At 41.8% G+C, this 13,762-nt stretch overlaps 1 protein-coding gene across 2 annotated transcripts in view; it reads left to right on the top strand.

Moving 5' to 3' along the window:
- The window catches only part of ADGRE1 (adhesion G protein-coupled receptor E1), a 113,694-nt gene extending 101,711 nt beyond the window's left edge, over positions 1-11,983 (top strand). For both annotated transcript variants that reach the window (XM_069591300.1, XM_069591299.1), the window contains 6 exons: positions 1,675-1,910; positions 4,328-4,394; positions 5,093-5,184; positions 6,246-6,414; positions 6,530-6,634; positions 11,553-11,983. In XM_069591300.1, coding sequence (XP_069447401.1) covers positions 1,675-1,910; positions 4,328-4,394; positions 5,093-5,184; positions 6,246-6,414; positions 6,530-6,634; positions 11,553-11,558 — 675 coding nt within the window. In that variant the 3' untranslated portion in view covers positions 11,559-11,983. The remainder of the gene's footprint in view (positions 1-1,674; positions 1,911-4,327; positions 4,395-5,092; positions 5,185-6,245; positions 6,415-6,529; positions 6,635-11,552) is intronic.
- The last annotated feature ends 1,779 nt before the right edge of the window (positions 11,984-13,762 follow it).

Genomic DNA, 13,762 nt, shown 5'->3' with positions numbered 1-13,762 from the left:
GGTGAAAGTGGGCACCCTTGTCTTATTCCTGACTTTAGGGGAAATGCTTTCAATTTTTCACCATTGAGGATAATGTTTGCTGTGGGTTTGTCATATATAGCTTTTATTATGTTGACGTATGTTCCTTGTATTCCTGCTTTCTGGAGAGTTTTTATCATAAATGGATGTTGAATTTTGTCAAAGGCCTTCTCTGCATCTATTGAGATAACCATATGGCTTTTATTTTTCAATTTGTTAATGTGGTGAATTACATTGATTGATTTGCGGATATTGAAGAATCCTTGCATCCCTGGGATAAAGCCCACTTGGTCATGGTGTATGAGCTTTTTAATGTGTTGTTGGATTTTAATTGCTAGAATTTTATTGAGGATGTTTGCATCTATGTTCATCAGTGATATTGGCCTGTAGTTTTCCTTTTTTGTAGTATCTTTGTCAGGTTTTGGTATTAGGGTGATGGCCTCATAGAATGAGTTTGGAAGTTTACCCTCCTCTGCAATTTTCTGGAAGAGTTTGAGTAGGATAGGTGTTAGCTCTTCTCTACATTTTTGGTAGAATTCAGCTGTGAAGCCGTCTGGACCTGGGCTTTTGTTTGCTGGAAGATTTCTGATTACAGTTTCAATTTCTGTGCTTGTGATGGGTCTGTTAAGATCTTCTATTTCTTCCTGGTTCAGTTTTGGAATATTGTACTTTTCTAAGAATTTGTCCATTTCTTCCACATTGTCCATTTTATTGGCATATAATTGCTGAAAGTAGTCTCTTATGATCCTTTGTATTTCTGTGTTGTCTGTTGTGATCTCTCCATTTTCATTTCTAATTTTATTGATTTGATTTTTCTCTCTCTGCTTCTTGATGAGTCTGGCTAATGGTTTGTCAATTTTATTTATCCTTTCAAAGGACAAGCTTTTGGCTTTGTTGATTTTTGCTATGGTCTCTTTTGTTTCTTTTGCATTTATTTCTGCCCTAATTTTTAAGATTTCTTTCCTTCTACTAACTCTGGGGTTCTCCAATTCTTCCTTTTCTAGTTGTTTTAGGTGTAGAGTTAGTTTACTTATTTGACTTTTTTCTTGTTTCTTGAGGTATGCCTGTAGTGCTATGAACTTTCCTCTTAGCACTGCTTTTATAGTGTCCCACAGGTTTTGGGTTGTTGTGTTTTCATTTTCATTAGTTTCTATGCATATTTTGATTTCTTTTTTGATTTCTTCTGTGATTTGTTGGTTAGCCTATGAAATTACCCAGCCCATAAAAACTAACCACAGCTGCTTTTGCCTTTTGAGATGGACAGAATTCTGTCATGGAATATGTGTGTGTGTTTGTGTGTGTGTGTGGTGTGTGGTGTGCATGCCTAGTCATGTCTGACTTTTTGTAACCCCATGGACTGTAGCCCACCACATTCCTCTGTCCATGGGATTCTTGAGGCAAGAATACAGGAGTGTGTTGCCATGCCCTCCTCCAGGTGATCTTCCCAACCCAGGATAGAACCCACGTGTCTGCAGATTCTTTATCACTGAGCCACTTGAGAAGCCATATGGAATGTATAGATACACATTCTAAATAAATAATGCACACTGTCAAAAGCAAGAACAACAGTGACAGAGGAGCCACTTCTCTTCCCTTTTCCTCTGAACATACTCTCTGGAGTAAGGGAGACTGAAGGTGCCTGATTCTCCTCTGCAGATGGGCTGCGCCCTCATCGCAGGCTTTCTGCACTACCTTTTCCTTGCGTGCTTCTTCTGGATGCTGGTGGAGGCTGTGGTGCTCTTCCTTATGGTCAGGAACCTGAAAGTGGTGAATTACTTCAGTTCTCGAAACATCAAGATGCTGTATCTCTGCACCTTTGGCTATGGGCTCCCAGGGCTGGTGGTGGCTGTCTCTGCTGGCTTACAACCACGTGGTTATGGGATGTATAATCGGTAAGTGACATTCTTCTCTTTCCCTGAAAATTATTGCTATTATTAACTATTCCATGGTGATAATTAAATAAACAAACAAAAGAGCAATAACCGGAGCAGTAGTCATGGCTACCATTTATTGAGCTCTTACTTTATGGGCTGAAGGTCTCAGGGCTGCCATGGGCAATAGCACAGGTTGTGCACTGCACAAATCTGGAAGCCATTGTTTGCACTATAGTATCAGTGGGTAGTGGCAATGTAAACAGTAAACTTGACTGCGAAGTTTTCAGTTTCTGGACTCTAGAGCCAACTTGCTTGGGTCTGGATCCTGGCTACACCACTGTCTAGCTATGCTGCCTTGGGCAAGTTACTTAAACTCTGTATGCTCTCATTTCCTCGTCTATTATATGCAAGCTGATGACAATGCCTATATTATAGTGTAATTGTGAGTGTTAAATGAGTTAGCATCCATAAAATATTTAGATAGTGCCTGGCACAGTGTAAAGCATTATACCTGTTATTGTTGCCACTATTCTTTTGCCATGGTCTCTTTTTTTTTTCATTTAGTTTTTAATTGGAGGAAAATTGCTTTACAATGTTGTGTTGGTTTCTGCCATACAACAATGTGAATCAATCATAATTATGTATATGTCCCCTCCCTTGTGAGCTTCCCTCCCCTCTACCACCCCAGTCTCTCTAGGTTGTCACAGAGCACCAAGCTGGGCTCCCTGTATTACCCAGTGGCTTCTCACTAACAACCCCATGGACAATAGGAGCCTGGAAGACTACAGTCCATAGTGTTGCAAAGAGTGAGACATGACTGAAGCAACTGGGCATGCATGCACTCGCTATCTATTTCACACATGATAGTGTGTATATCTCAATGCTACTTTCTCAATTCATCCCACCCTCTCCTTCCTCCACTGTGTTCATAAATCCGTTCTCTACACCTGCATCTTCATTCCTTCTCTGCAAATGCTTTCATCAGTACCATTTTTCTATGCATTAATGTACGATATTTGTTTTTCTTTCTGACTTACTTTGCTCCGTATAACAGGCTCTAGGTACATCCACCTCACTACAACTGACCCAAATTCGTCCCTTTTTATGGCTTAGAAATATTCTGCCAGGGGTCTGTTTTAAAGTGAGGTAGGTTTATCAAAGGTTCTATGTGAAAAGATAGTAGTTATAGTTGTTTAGTCGCTCAGTCGTGTCCAGCTCTTTGTGACCCCATGGACTGCAGCATGCCAGGTTTCCCTGTTCTTCACTATTTCCTGGAATTTACTTAAACTCATGTCCATTAAGTCAGTGATGCCAGCCAACCATCTCCTCCTCTGCTGTCCCCTTCTCCTGCCTTCAATCTTTCCCAGCATCAGAGTCTTTCCCAATGAGTCAGCTCTTCTTATCAGGTGGCCAAAGTATTGGTGCTTCAGCTTCAACATCAGTCCTTCCGATGACTATTCAGGATTGATTTCCTTTAGGATTGACTGGTTTGATCTCCTTGCAGTCCAAGGGACTCTCACTCTCCAGTACCACAGTACAAAAGCATTAATTCTTCAGCGCTCAGCCTTCTTTATGGTCCAACTCCTAGATCATATGTGACTACTGGAAAAACCATAACTGACTATATGGACATTTGTCAACAAAGTCTGGGCTCACTAAAATCATTCTTTTCATTTGCATCCCAGCTATCTGGGGCCAGTATCCTGGTTTTTCACATCCCCACCCCTAGGTCCTCAGTGCTCACCGAGGGGAGTGGTTTATGGCTGCCTGATAGCAGGTATTGTTTTTCCTGATCGCCCTCCATGCTCAGATCGCCTCCACTTTTGGAGGGCTGGAATCACTGATGGCTATGACATCCTTGTTTACTGACTCCATTTCTCACTTCATTTCTATTAACAAATAATTACAGAATGCCTCATCCATGCCAGGCTTTGCACTGAGTGCTGGGTATCCAGAGATAAACAAAAAATTCAAAGTCCAAATTCTCCTGCAGCTCATAGTCTAGTAGGGAAAGATAGACAATTTAAACAAACAACTGAGCAAGATCATTTATGATACTGATAGATGTTATGGAAAAAAAAGAAGCAGCAAATTCTGCTAGGGAAGGACCAGACACAGTGTGACTTTTCAGAGGAGGTGATATTCGAGCTGAGAATTGAATGACAAAGTGCACTGTGGAGAGTTCTGGAGAGAGGAAATACAAAGGTTATGAACTGAGAAATGATCTCTATCCCAGGTGTGAAGAGAACATTTCAGGAATGTTCACTAAGGAAGAAGGTCTGAAAGAAGAAAACTGAAATGTGACCTGGTCCATCGTGAAAATTTTCACTTCAACCTCATCCTCCAATACTCTTCCATAAGCATGTCTGGCAGGGTGTGAGTCATTTTAGCGTTAGGACTTTGATACAATGACTGACTCCTGTTTTTCTTCATAGCTGCTGGCTGAATACAGAAACAGGGTTCATCTGGAGCTTCCTGGGGCCAGTGTGCACAATTATAGTGGTAAGCTGATTGCTTGGTTTGGTGTGTTTTGGAGGAGGATCAAAGAGACCCAGGGCTTCCCAGGTGCACTTTGTGGTAAAGAACCCGCCTACCAGTGCAGGAGATGTAAGGAAAGCGGGTTCAGTCCCTGAGTCGGGAAGATCCCATGGAGGAGGGCATGGCAACCCACTCCAGCATTCTTGCCTGGAGAATCCTATGGACAGAGAAGCCTGGCAAGCTACAGTCCATGGGGTTGCAAAGAATTGGGCGTGGCTGAACACGAACACTTATGGTAAGGGAGTCAGCCACTTTCATTTGTCAAATCACTTGCTTTTGTCAGAGACTCAAAAACAAGCAGATGAGTGGGAAAGTTCTATAGAGGAAAAAAGGGACGGCTTCAGGTATGCCCTGCTCAGAGGCTGTTGACACAAGGACTCTACAGGTAGGCTGACTAAATGCAGGGCATCCTAGGGGATCGGTTAGGGTTATATACTGGCTTTTTCCTTTTCGTCCTAAGTTGGAGGCAGAGGCAGAAATGAGGAAGGCTGTCAGGTATCAGTCAAGTCCTGACCATCTGGGGTGGGTTGCTGAAGGAGTTATTGTTTGGCTTCCTGGAGTGGTTACTGCAGACTATAGGTCAAAGTTCCCTTTTTATAAATGGTCTGGCCATCATCCATTTGTATATCCAGGCTTTCCATCCCTTTTGCTTGGCTCTGTAGGTCAATTCCATCCTCCTGACTTGGACACTATGTATCCTGAGGCAGAAGCTTTCTAGCGTCAATTCGGAAGTCTCCACACTCAAAGACACCAGGTACAGTCCAGCCTTCCTTTCCCCTCATCTTCTAGTCCCCTTTCCTTATTTCCCCAAATATTCACTTGAGTACCTTTTGTAAGCCTGGCCCTGCACTCCAAATGGAATACTGCATAGTGTCTAGATCAGGAAGGCGTGTGAAGCATGCCTTAGCACCATTGCTAGGAGGAACGAGTGTTTCCAATACCAAAATCTGTCGACAATACCTTTTTTTTTAAAGACAGAGTGTTTGAGTGTAAGGATGGAACACAGTTTATTTAAATGATCTGGTGGCTCAGATGATAAAGAATCCACCTGCAATGTGGAAGACCTGAATTTGATCCCTGGGTTGGGAAGATCCCCCAGAGAAGAGCACTCCAATATTCTTGCCTGGAGAATTCCATAGACAGAGGAGCCTGGCAGGCTACAGTCCATGGGATCATAAAGAGTCGGAGCCCACTGAGTGACTGAACACACATACCAACTCCAAACTCTCATTTCACCCCGCCCTCATACCCCCTCCTGCTTGGTAACCACAAGTCTGTTCTCCGTGTCTGTGAGTCTGTTTTGTAGATAGCTTCATTCGTGCCATAGTTCAAATTCCCCACATAAGTGATATCATATGGTGTCTGTCTTTCCCTCTCTGACTTACTTCACTTAGTAGGATCGTCTCCAGGTCCATCCATGTTGCTGCAGATGGCATTAGCTCATCCTTCTTTGTGGCTGTGTAATATTCCGCTGTCTATATGCACCACATCTTCTTTATGCATCCCCTGCTGATGACCGTTCAGGTTGCTTCCATGGCTTGGCTACTTTATGTCTAGCCTTTTATTACCATAGACAATATTGCATTAAATACATGTGTCCACACATCTTTGTGACCATGTGTACCTGTAGGCCAATTGCCTTTTCAGTGACTGTAGGATTAGACTTCCCTACCTCTAGGCTTAGATCCTGTGTTCCACATTGATTCTCACCCAGGTCACGGGTCACGTGGTGGCAGCCTCAGACTATACCTGGGAGCATGGTGTCCCATGAGGGTGACAGCCAGAACTATATCCTCTGCAAATCTTCCCCTCCAGGTTACTGACCTTCAAAGCCTTTGCCCAGATCTTCATCTTGGGGTGCTCCTGGGTGTTGGGCATTTTCCAAATTGGACCCGTGGCCAATATCATGGCTTATCTGTTCACCGTCATCAACAGCTTGCAGGGGGCCTTCATCTTCCTCATTCATTGTCTGCTCAGCCGCCAGGTGCGTACCTGCTGCCCTCCCAGTCCCGCTCCTTCCAGGGAGCTTATCCCTGCCACGGACACTCCCCCTGTATCTAAGCGTGATTCATCTCCCCATGGTGTGTATCCACCTTCAGGTACGGGAAGAATATAGAAGATGCATGGCCAGGAAGACCAAACCCAGCTCTGAGACCCAGACCTCAGGGATCGTACTGTCATCCGTTCCCTCCACTTCCAAAACGGTGAGACTGTGTGTTGTCTGCATGTTCTGGCCAGACTGAGTGTTATGTGCTATAAGCTAAGCATTTGTTGTTCGGTCATTCAGTTGTGTCCAACTCTTTGTGACCCCATGGATTGCAACACACCAGACTTTCTTGTCCTTCACTGTCTCCCAGAGTTTGCTCAAACTCATGTTCATTGAGTTGGTGATAACCACTCAACCATGTCATCTTCTGTTGTCCCCTTCTCCTGCCCTCAATCTTTCCTAGCATCAGGGAGTGAGTTGACTCTTCCCATCAGCTGGCCAAAGTACTGGTGCTTCAGCTTCAGCATCAGTCCTTCCAATGAATAGTCAGGATTGGTTTCCTTTAGGATTAACTGGTTTAATCTCCTTGCTGTCCAAGGGACTCTTAAGAGTTTTCTCCAGCAGTACAGTTCAAAGGCAGAGAAGGAAATGGCAACCCACTCCGGTGTTTTTGCCTCAAGGGTTCCATGGACAGAGGAGCCTGGTTGCAGTCCATGGGGTTGCAAGAGTCACATACGACTGAGCAACTAAACCATCACCACCACAATTCAAAAGCATCAATTTTTTGGTGCTCAGCCTTCTTTATGGTCCAACTCTTGTATCTGTACATGACTACCGGAAAAACCATAGCTTTGACCTTCATGTGTATTAACTCATTTGATAAACTGTGGTATTTAAATGTGGGGGTTGGGGAGCTAGGCTGCCTGGGTTTAAATCCCAGCTCTGCACTGTTTATAATAGCCAGGACATGGAAGCAACCTAGATGTCCACCAGCAGATGAATGGATAAGAAAGCTGTGGTACATATACACAATGGAGTATACATTTGAATCAGTTCTAATGAGGTGGATGAAACTGGAGCCTATTATACAGAGTGAAGTAAGCCAGAAAGAAAAATACCAATACAGTACACTAACTCATATATATGGAATTTAGAAAGATAGTAATGATAACCCTGTATGCGAGACAGCAAAAGAGACACAGATGTATAGAACAGTCTTTTGGACTCTGGGAGAGGGAGAGGGTGGGATGATTTGGGAGAATGACACTGAAACATGTATAATATCATATATGAAACGAATCACCAGTGCAGGTTTGATGCATGATACAGAATACTTGGGGCTGGTGCACTGGGATGACCCAGAGGGATGGTACGTGGAGGGAGGAGGGAGGGAGGTTCAGGATGGGGAACATGTGTACACCCGTGGCAGATTCATGTTGAGGTATGGAAAAACCAGTACAATATTGTAAAGTAATTAGCCTCCAATTAAAATAAATAAATTTATATTTAAAATAAATAAATAAATAAATCCCAGCTCTGCACTTCAGTAGCTGTGCAAACTAAAAAAGATAAAGTCATGACTCATGGATATGAAATAAGCGTATGTTAAGGATTTTATTCTGCTCATTAATCATTGAAGAAATGAACAGATGGTGTAACTGGCTGACAAGAGAATGTAAAGAACAGACATGTCTGTGTATTACATCATACATATAATGTATACAATGTATACATAATGCATGCTGCTGCTGCTGCTGCTAAGTCACTTCAGTCGTGTCCGACTCTGTGCGACCCCAGAGACAGCAGCCCACTAGGCTCCTCTGTCCCTGGGATGCTCCAAGCAAGAACACTGGAGTGGGTTGCATTTCCTTCTCCAATGCGTGAAAGTGAAAAGTGAAAGTGAAGTCACTCAGTCGTGCCCAACTCTTAGCGACCCCATGGACTGGAGCCTACCAGGCTTCTCCATCCATGGGGTTTTCCAGGCAAGAGTACTGGAGTGGGTGCCACTGCCTTCTCTGATACATAATGCATAGCACTCATATAATGTATACAATGTTCACAATGTATACATAATACATATTACTATACTTTTAATGTATATATATGTATGCTCTTTGTGTTGTCTTTTGAACCAGTTATAACATCTGCCTGGTTTCCTCACTGGTAAATAAATGTACTATATATAATATAACATAATTATATATCATGTAATTATACACATAATTGTAAATAAACAAACACTATATCTAATCATTCATATTATAATATATAAATTTTATATTTGTTATTGTTGTTTAGTCGCTAAGACATGTCCCACTCTTTGTGACTCCATGGACTATAGTCTGCCAAGCTCCTCTGTCCATGGGGTTTCCCAGGTAGGAATACTGGAGTAGGTTGCCATTTTCTGCTCCAGGGGATCTTCCCAACCCAGGCATTGAACCCATGTCTCCTCCACTGGCATGCGGATTCTTTACCACTGAGCCACCAGGGAAGCCCAACTATATGTTAATAAATATAAACATATATAAGTATAAATATACATATAAGTATACATATATAAGTATAAATACATAAGTATACATATACATATAAGCATACATATACATATAAGTACAAATATATAGTTTCCAGGCAAGAGTACTGGAGTGAGTTGCCATTTACTTCTCCAATAAATACATATAGTATATAAAAATTTTATGTGTAATATATAAATTATACATATAATTGTATATACAGATTTTATATATGTATTCATATTGCATAATATACACATTTCAAATTATGTACTATATAAATATAAATTTATATATATAAATTGTTCATAAAAATTTAAATATATAGACATTATATGTAATTATTCATATTCTTTAATATATAATGTACATATAATGTAAATATTCAGGAGTTATATAGAATCATTTATATTACATAACACATAAAATTCATAAATGTATTTATCTGTGTTTTAATATATTAATTATAATACATATATAATCTCAATAATATCTAATGAACGCACAAGTAGGGGCAAAACTATTTTTTCCATGAAATTATTTCCCATCACTGTCAGTTGTTTAAAACTGATAAAACTGTAAAGTAGTTCCACTATAGATTCGGGCCAGATAACCCAGAGAACGTATCCCCTGACAGCACATCATTTTCCGTCGAAGCGCACATTGTCTTCTACACAATGGATCTCATCCAGTCTCATGGCTATGCCACCATCTATTAGCAACGACCCCTCAAATTTAAATAATGTGCAGTCCACCCTTGTCTCCTGAATTCTACACTCATATAACCTACCACCTACCAAATGCCTACTTAGATATCTAATAGATGTTTCAGAGGTAACCTGTCCCAAATGAGCATCTCATTTGGAATATGTTACATCATCAGATTCCCCTACCTCTCATTTCCACAGAGGGTCCTCTATTTTTCTATTGTTCAAGAGTGAAGTTGTGAAATTAACGTTGACTCTGCTTGACTCTGCTTTCCCTCTCCCCTTCCCTCATCTCTGCTCCATCAAAAATCCTGATGACTCCTCCTCAAAATAGATCTAGAATCTTCTTGCTTCTCTTTCCCTTCATTCCTTCTACTGTGGTCCAAGTCCTGTTGTCTCTATCCAGGATGATGGAAATAAACTCAAAAGAGGTCTGCCTCCCTGCCTCCCTAATCTATTCCCTGCCTTATCTTTGGTCTTCCCTGGTGGCTCAGAGGTTAAAGCGTCTGCCTGCGATGCGGGAGACCTGAGTTTGATCCCTGGGTCGGGAAGATCCCCTGGAGATGGAAATGGCAACCCACTCCAGTATTCTTGCCTGGAGAACCCCATGGACGGAGGAGCCTGGTGGGCTATAGTCCACGGGGTCACAAAGAGTCGGATGCAACTGAGCAACTTCACTATCTTTGGTCAGTTCTCCTTGCAGCAACCGGAGGGTGCTTATGAACACCCAAGTCAGGTATCTTCCCGTCTCTACCTACAACACTCCATGGCTCCCACCTCATTCAGAGTCAAAGCCAAAGTCCTCCCTGTGGCCCACACGGCCCTGTCTGATCTGATTCTCTTTTCCTTCCTGTCCTTGTCACCTATTAATAGACCCCTCATTTCACTTTGCTCCACCCACACTGGCCTGCTCAAGATTCTTCAGACATGCCAGGCTCACTTACTACTTTGGAGTCTTGAACTGAATGTTCTTGAATGCCATGAATGTTTTGTCCCAACACCCACATAGACAACTCCCTCACTTCCTTCAAATCTTTGTTCCAGTCATTTCTTTTCAATAGATTTTCCTCTGATAACTCTATTTTGTGCAGCTTCCTATTCACCCACCCAGGTATTCATGCTTCTCCCACCCCCTTATCTTGATTTTCTTTTTTGTACTTTCTACTTTCTAACACTACAATTTCCTTATTTATTGCATTTATCTTTTGTGGTCTTTCATCTCCTACCAGAATGCCTTATTAATTCCCCCCCACCCCCGCCGTGACATATTCCAAGAACAAGTAACTAAGATCCAGTGGCTGAAATAAATAGGAAATTCTTTTTATTGCAAGAATAGAAGCTCAGAATTAGGTGTTGCTGGTATTGCTTCTGTTGCTTAGAAGGTTGCTAAGGATCTAAGCTCTTCCTAGTTTTCCATCTCACCAATAACATACTGACTTTTCATCAGTTATTTTCATGGTTGCAAGGTGGCTGCCATAGCTCCAGTCATCATGAGTGTGTTCAAGGCAGGAAGAAGAATGATGGGACAGAGTGGCAAACTCACCTTTCAACCCTCTCTCTTTAACAAGAAACAAAAGTTTTTCCAGAAGCCCCTTAGTGGATTTCCCTTTCACCTAATTGATCAGAAGTGTATCACATAAACACTCATAGTTATAGAGGAATTTGACAAAGCAAGTATTCTGCTTTCTAGCTTCTAGAATGGGAACATCAATAGTCAAGAGGCTGAGAATAGCTTTTGAGTTTGTCAACAGTGCCTGGAGGTAATATTGTTAAATTTTTAATGTTTATCCTTCTAGTCTTTGTTGCCATATTTATCTCTGCCTGTATTTCTAAGACCTGTGCCCACACACATATGATCCCTAAGTTCAAACTGTACTACTCCTGCCATTGATTCTGATTCTGATTTCTCTTACAGGGTTGAAGTCCCTTCTTGCTTTCAAATACACAATGGAATAACATCTCAGGAAAGCAGGTGCCTGCAGAAGCCTTCTCTGAAATCTCTTCTCAGCTTAATGTGGAAATGCAGTATCTCGCCAGCCCTAGAACTCTCTGGACAATTTGGATTATGGATGATTGGGTGGGGTGGTCTTCCCATGGCTTCCTGTCCTGGTGAGAAAAGAAGAGCTTCTGTTCCAGCTTACCATTTTACTTTCCGTGTTCTGCAACTCTGACTTTTCAGAGTTTAGTGGAGACAACAGATCGCAGTGCAATGGCAGGACCAAGAACTTCTGGCTACCACTTTGATTTGTCCTCAGTCCATTGATGTGTGGCTTTAAGCATGCCTCTCCAGCTTCTATCACATGCTTCACACACAGAGTAGCCCTCAATAAATGACTTGTTTTCTGACTGGCTGGCTTGCTTTTCAACGAAGAAACCTCCAGCTCTTTTATAAATGTCCCCCCCCCCCCGCCCCCCCGGTACTGGGGTATAGCCGATTAACAAACAATGTTGTGATAGTTTCAGGTGAACAGCAAAGGGACTCAGCCATACACATTTATATAACCATTCTCCCCCAGACTCCCCTCCCATCCAGGCTGCCACATAACAGTGAGCAGAGTTCTCTGTGCTATACAGTAGGTCCTTGTTGGTTATCCATTTTAAATATAGCAGTGTGTACATGTCCATCACATACCTCCCCCTGGTAACCATTAGTTCATTTTCTAAGTCTGTGACTCCCTTTCTGTTTTGAACGTAAGTCAATTTGTATCATTGCTTTTTAGATTCCATATATAAGGGATGTCATATGATATTTCTCCTTCTCTGTCTGACTTACTTCACTTAGTAGCGCAACTTCTAGGTCCATCCGTGTTGCTGCAAATGACATTATTTCAGTCTTTTTAATGGCCAAGTAATATTCCATTGTATATACTTACCACATCTTCTTTATCCATTTCTCTGTCCATGGACATTTAGATTGTTTCCATGTCTTGGCTATTTTGTGAACAGTGCTGCTATGAACATTAGGGCATGTACCTTTTCAAACTAGACTTTTCATCTTTCTCAGATATATGGCTGGGAGTAGGATTGCTAGATCATACGATCACTCTGTTTTTAATTTTTTTTAAGGACTCTCCACACTGTTTTCCACTGAACACTACTATTTATAAAATAACAACAATTGACTTAAATCAGGTTCCCTAAAAGCAGAACGTGGGAGGGGTGATTTTGGTGCTCATGATTTATTGACAGAATGCTCTGAAAAGAGAGAAAAAGTGAAGGAAACAAGATGAGGAATAGAAGGAGCCAGGCAAGTTTACAGTCTTGACTGGAACTTACTTTCAGCCTGATCCATGAATTGTATCTCAGCCTCATCCCATTTTGACACAAGGGAACCAACGATTTTTAAAAAATCTCTGTCAGTCAATTACTGGCTGTGTGCTGCCTCCACTGTGATGGGACGACGTTTAACAGCTCCTGATTCATGGGGACCAATTTCTAGCAGAGCGTTGCAGGGCTGGTGGCTCAGACAGTAAAGAATCCTATAGCTAGAATGGGAATGCCTGCAATGCTGGAGACATTTTTGATCCCTGGTTGGGAAATCCCCGGGAGAAGGGAATGGCAACCCACTCCAGTATCCTTGCCTGGAGAATCCCATGGACAGAGGAGCCTGGGCTACAGTCCATGGGATCTCAAAGAGTCAGACACGACAGCATTTTCAGGAGAAGGGGGCAGACAACTGACCCAAAAGGGGGTCAGGGAGACACACCAACAATAATAACGACTCTGCCCATCCTCATGACCAGCAAACAGAAGAACTTGTATGAGCATTTAGATATGTGTTTGGAGCTCATTCTAATGAGATTCTGAACTGTGCTAAAAAGATGTTTATCTCAAATGATGTTCCAGACGTCTCAGACATTCTGATAAAACCTTTCCAGGATTGGGAACTCATGTACACCCGTGGCTGATTCATGTCAATGTATGGCAAAACCAATATAGTATTGTAAAACAAAATAAAGTAAAAATAAAAATTAAAAAAAATAAAAAAATTAGCAATTAAAAAAACAATAAAAAATAAAAGATCTTAGAGACTGTTTACCATACCATTTGACTTTTTAAATGATCTTCTACATTCTTTTTTAATTGGAGTATAACTTCTTTACAATGTCGTGTTGACTTCTGCTG

Source organism: Ovis canadensis, chromosome 5 (assembly GCF_042477335.2).
Source record: "Ovis canadensis isolate MfBH-ARS-UI-01 breed Bighorn chromosome 5, ARS-UI_OviCan_v2, whole genome shotgun sequence".
Classification (NCBI taxonomy): Eukaryota; Metazoa; Chordata; class Mammalia; order Artiodactyla; family Bovidae; genus Ovis; species Ovis canadensis.
The sequence above is the reverse complement of the archived record's forward strand: the minus strand, read 5'-3'. Positions and strand labels throughout refer to the sequence as shown.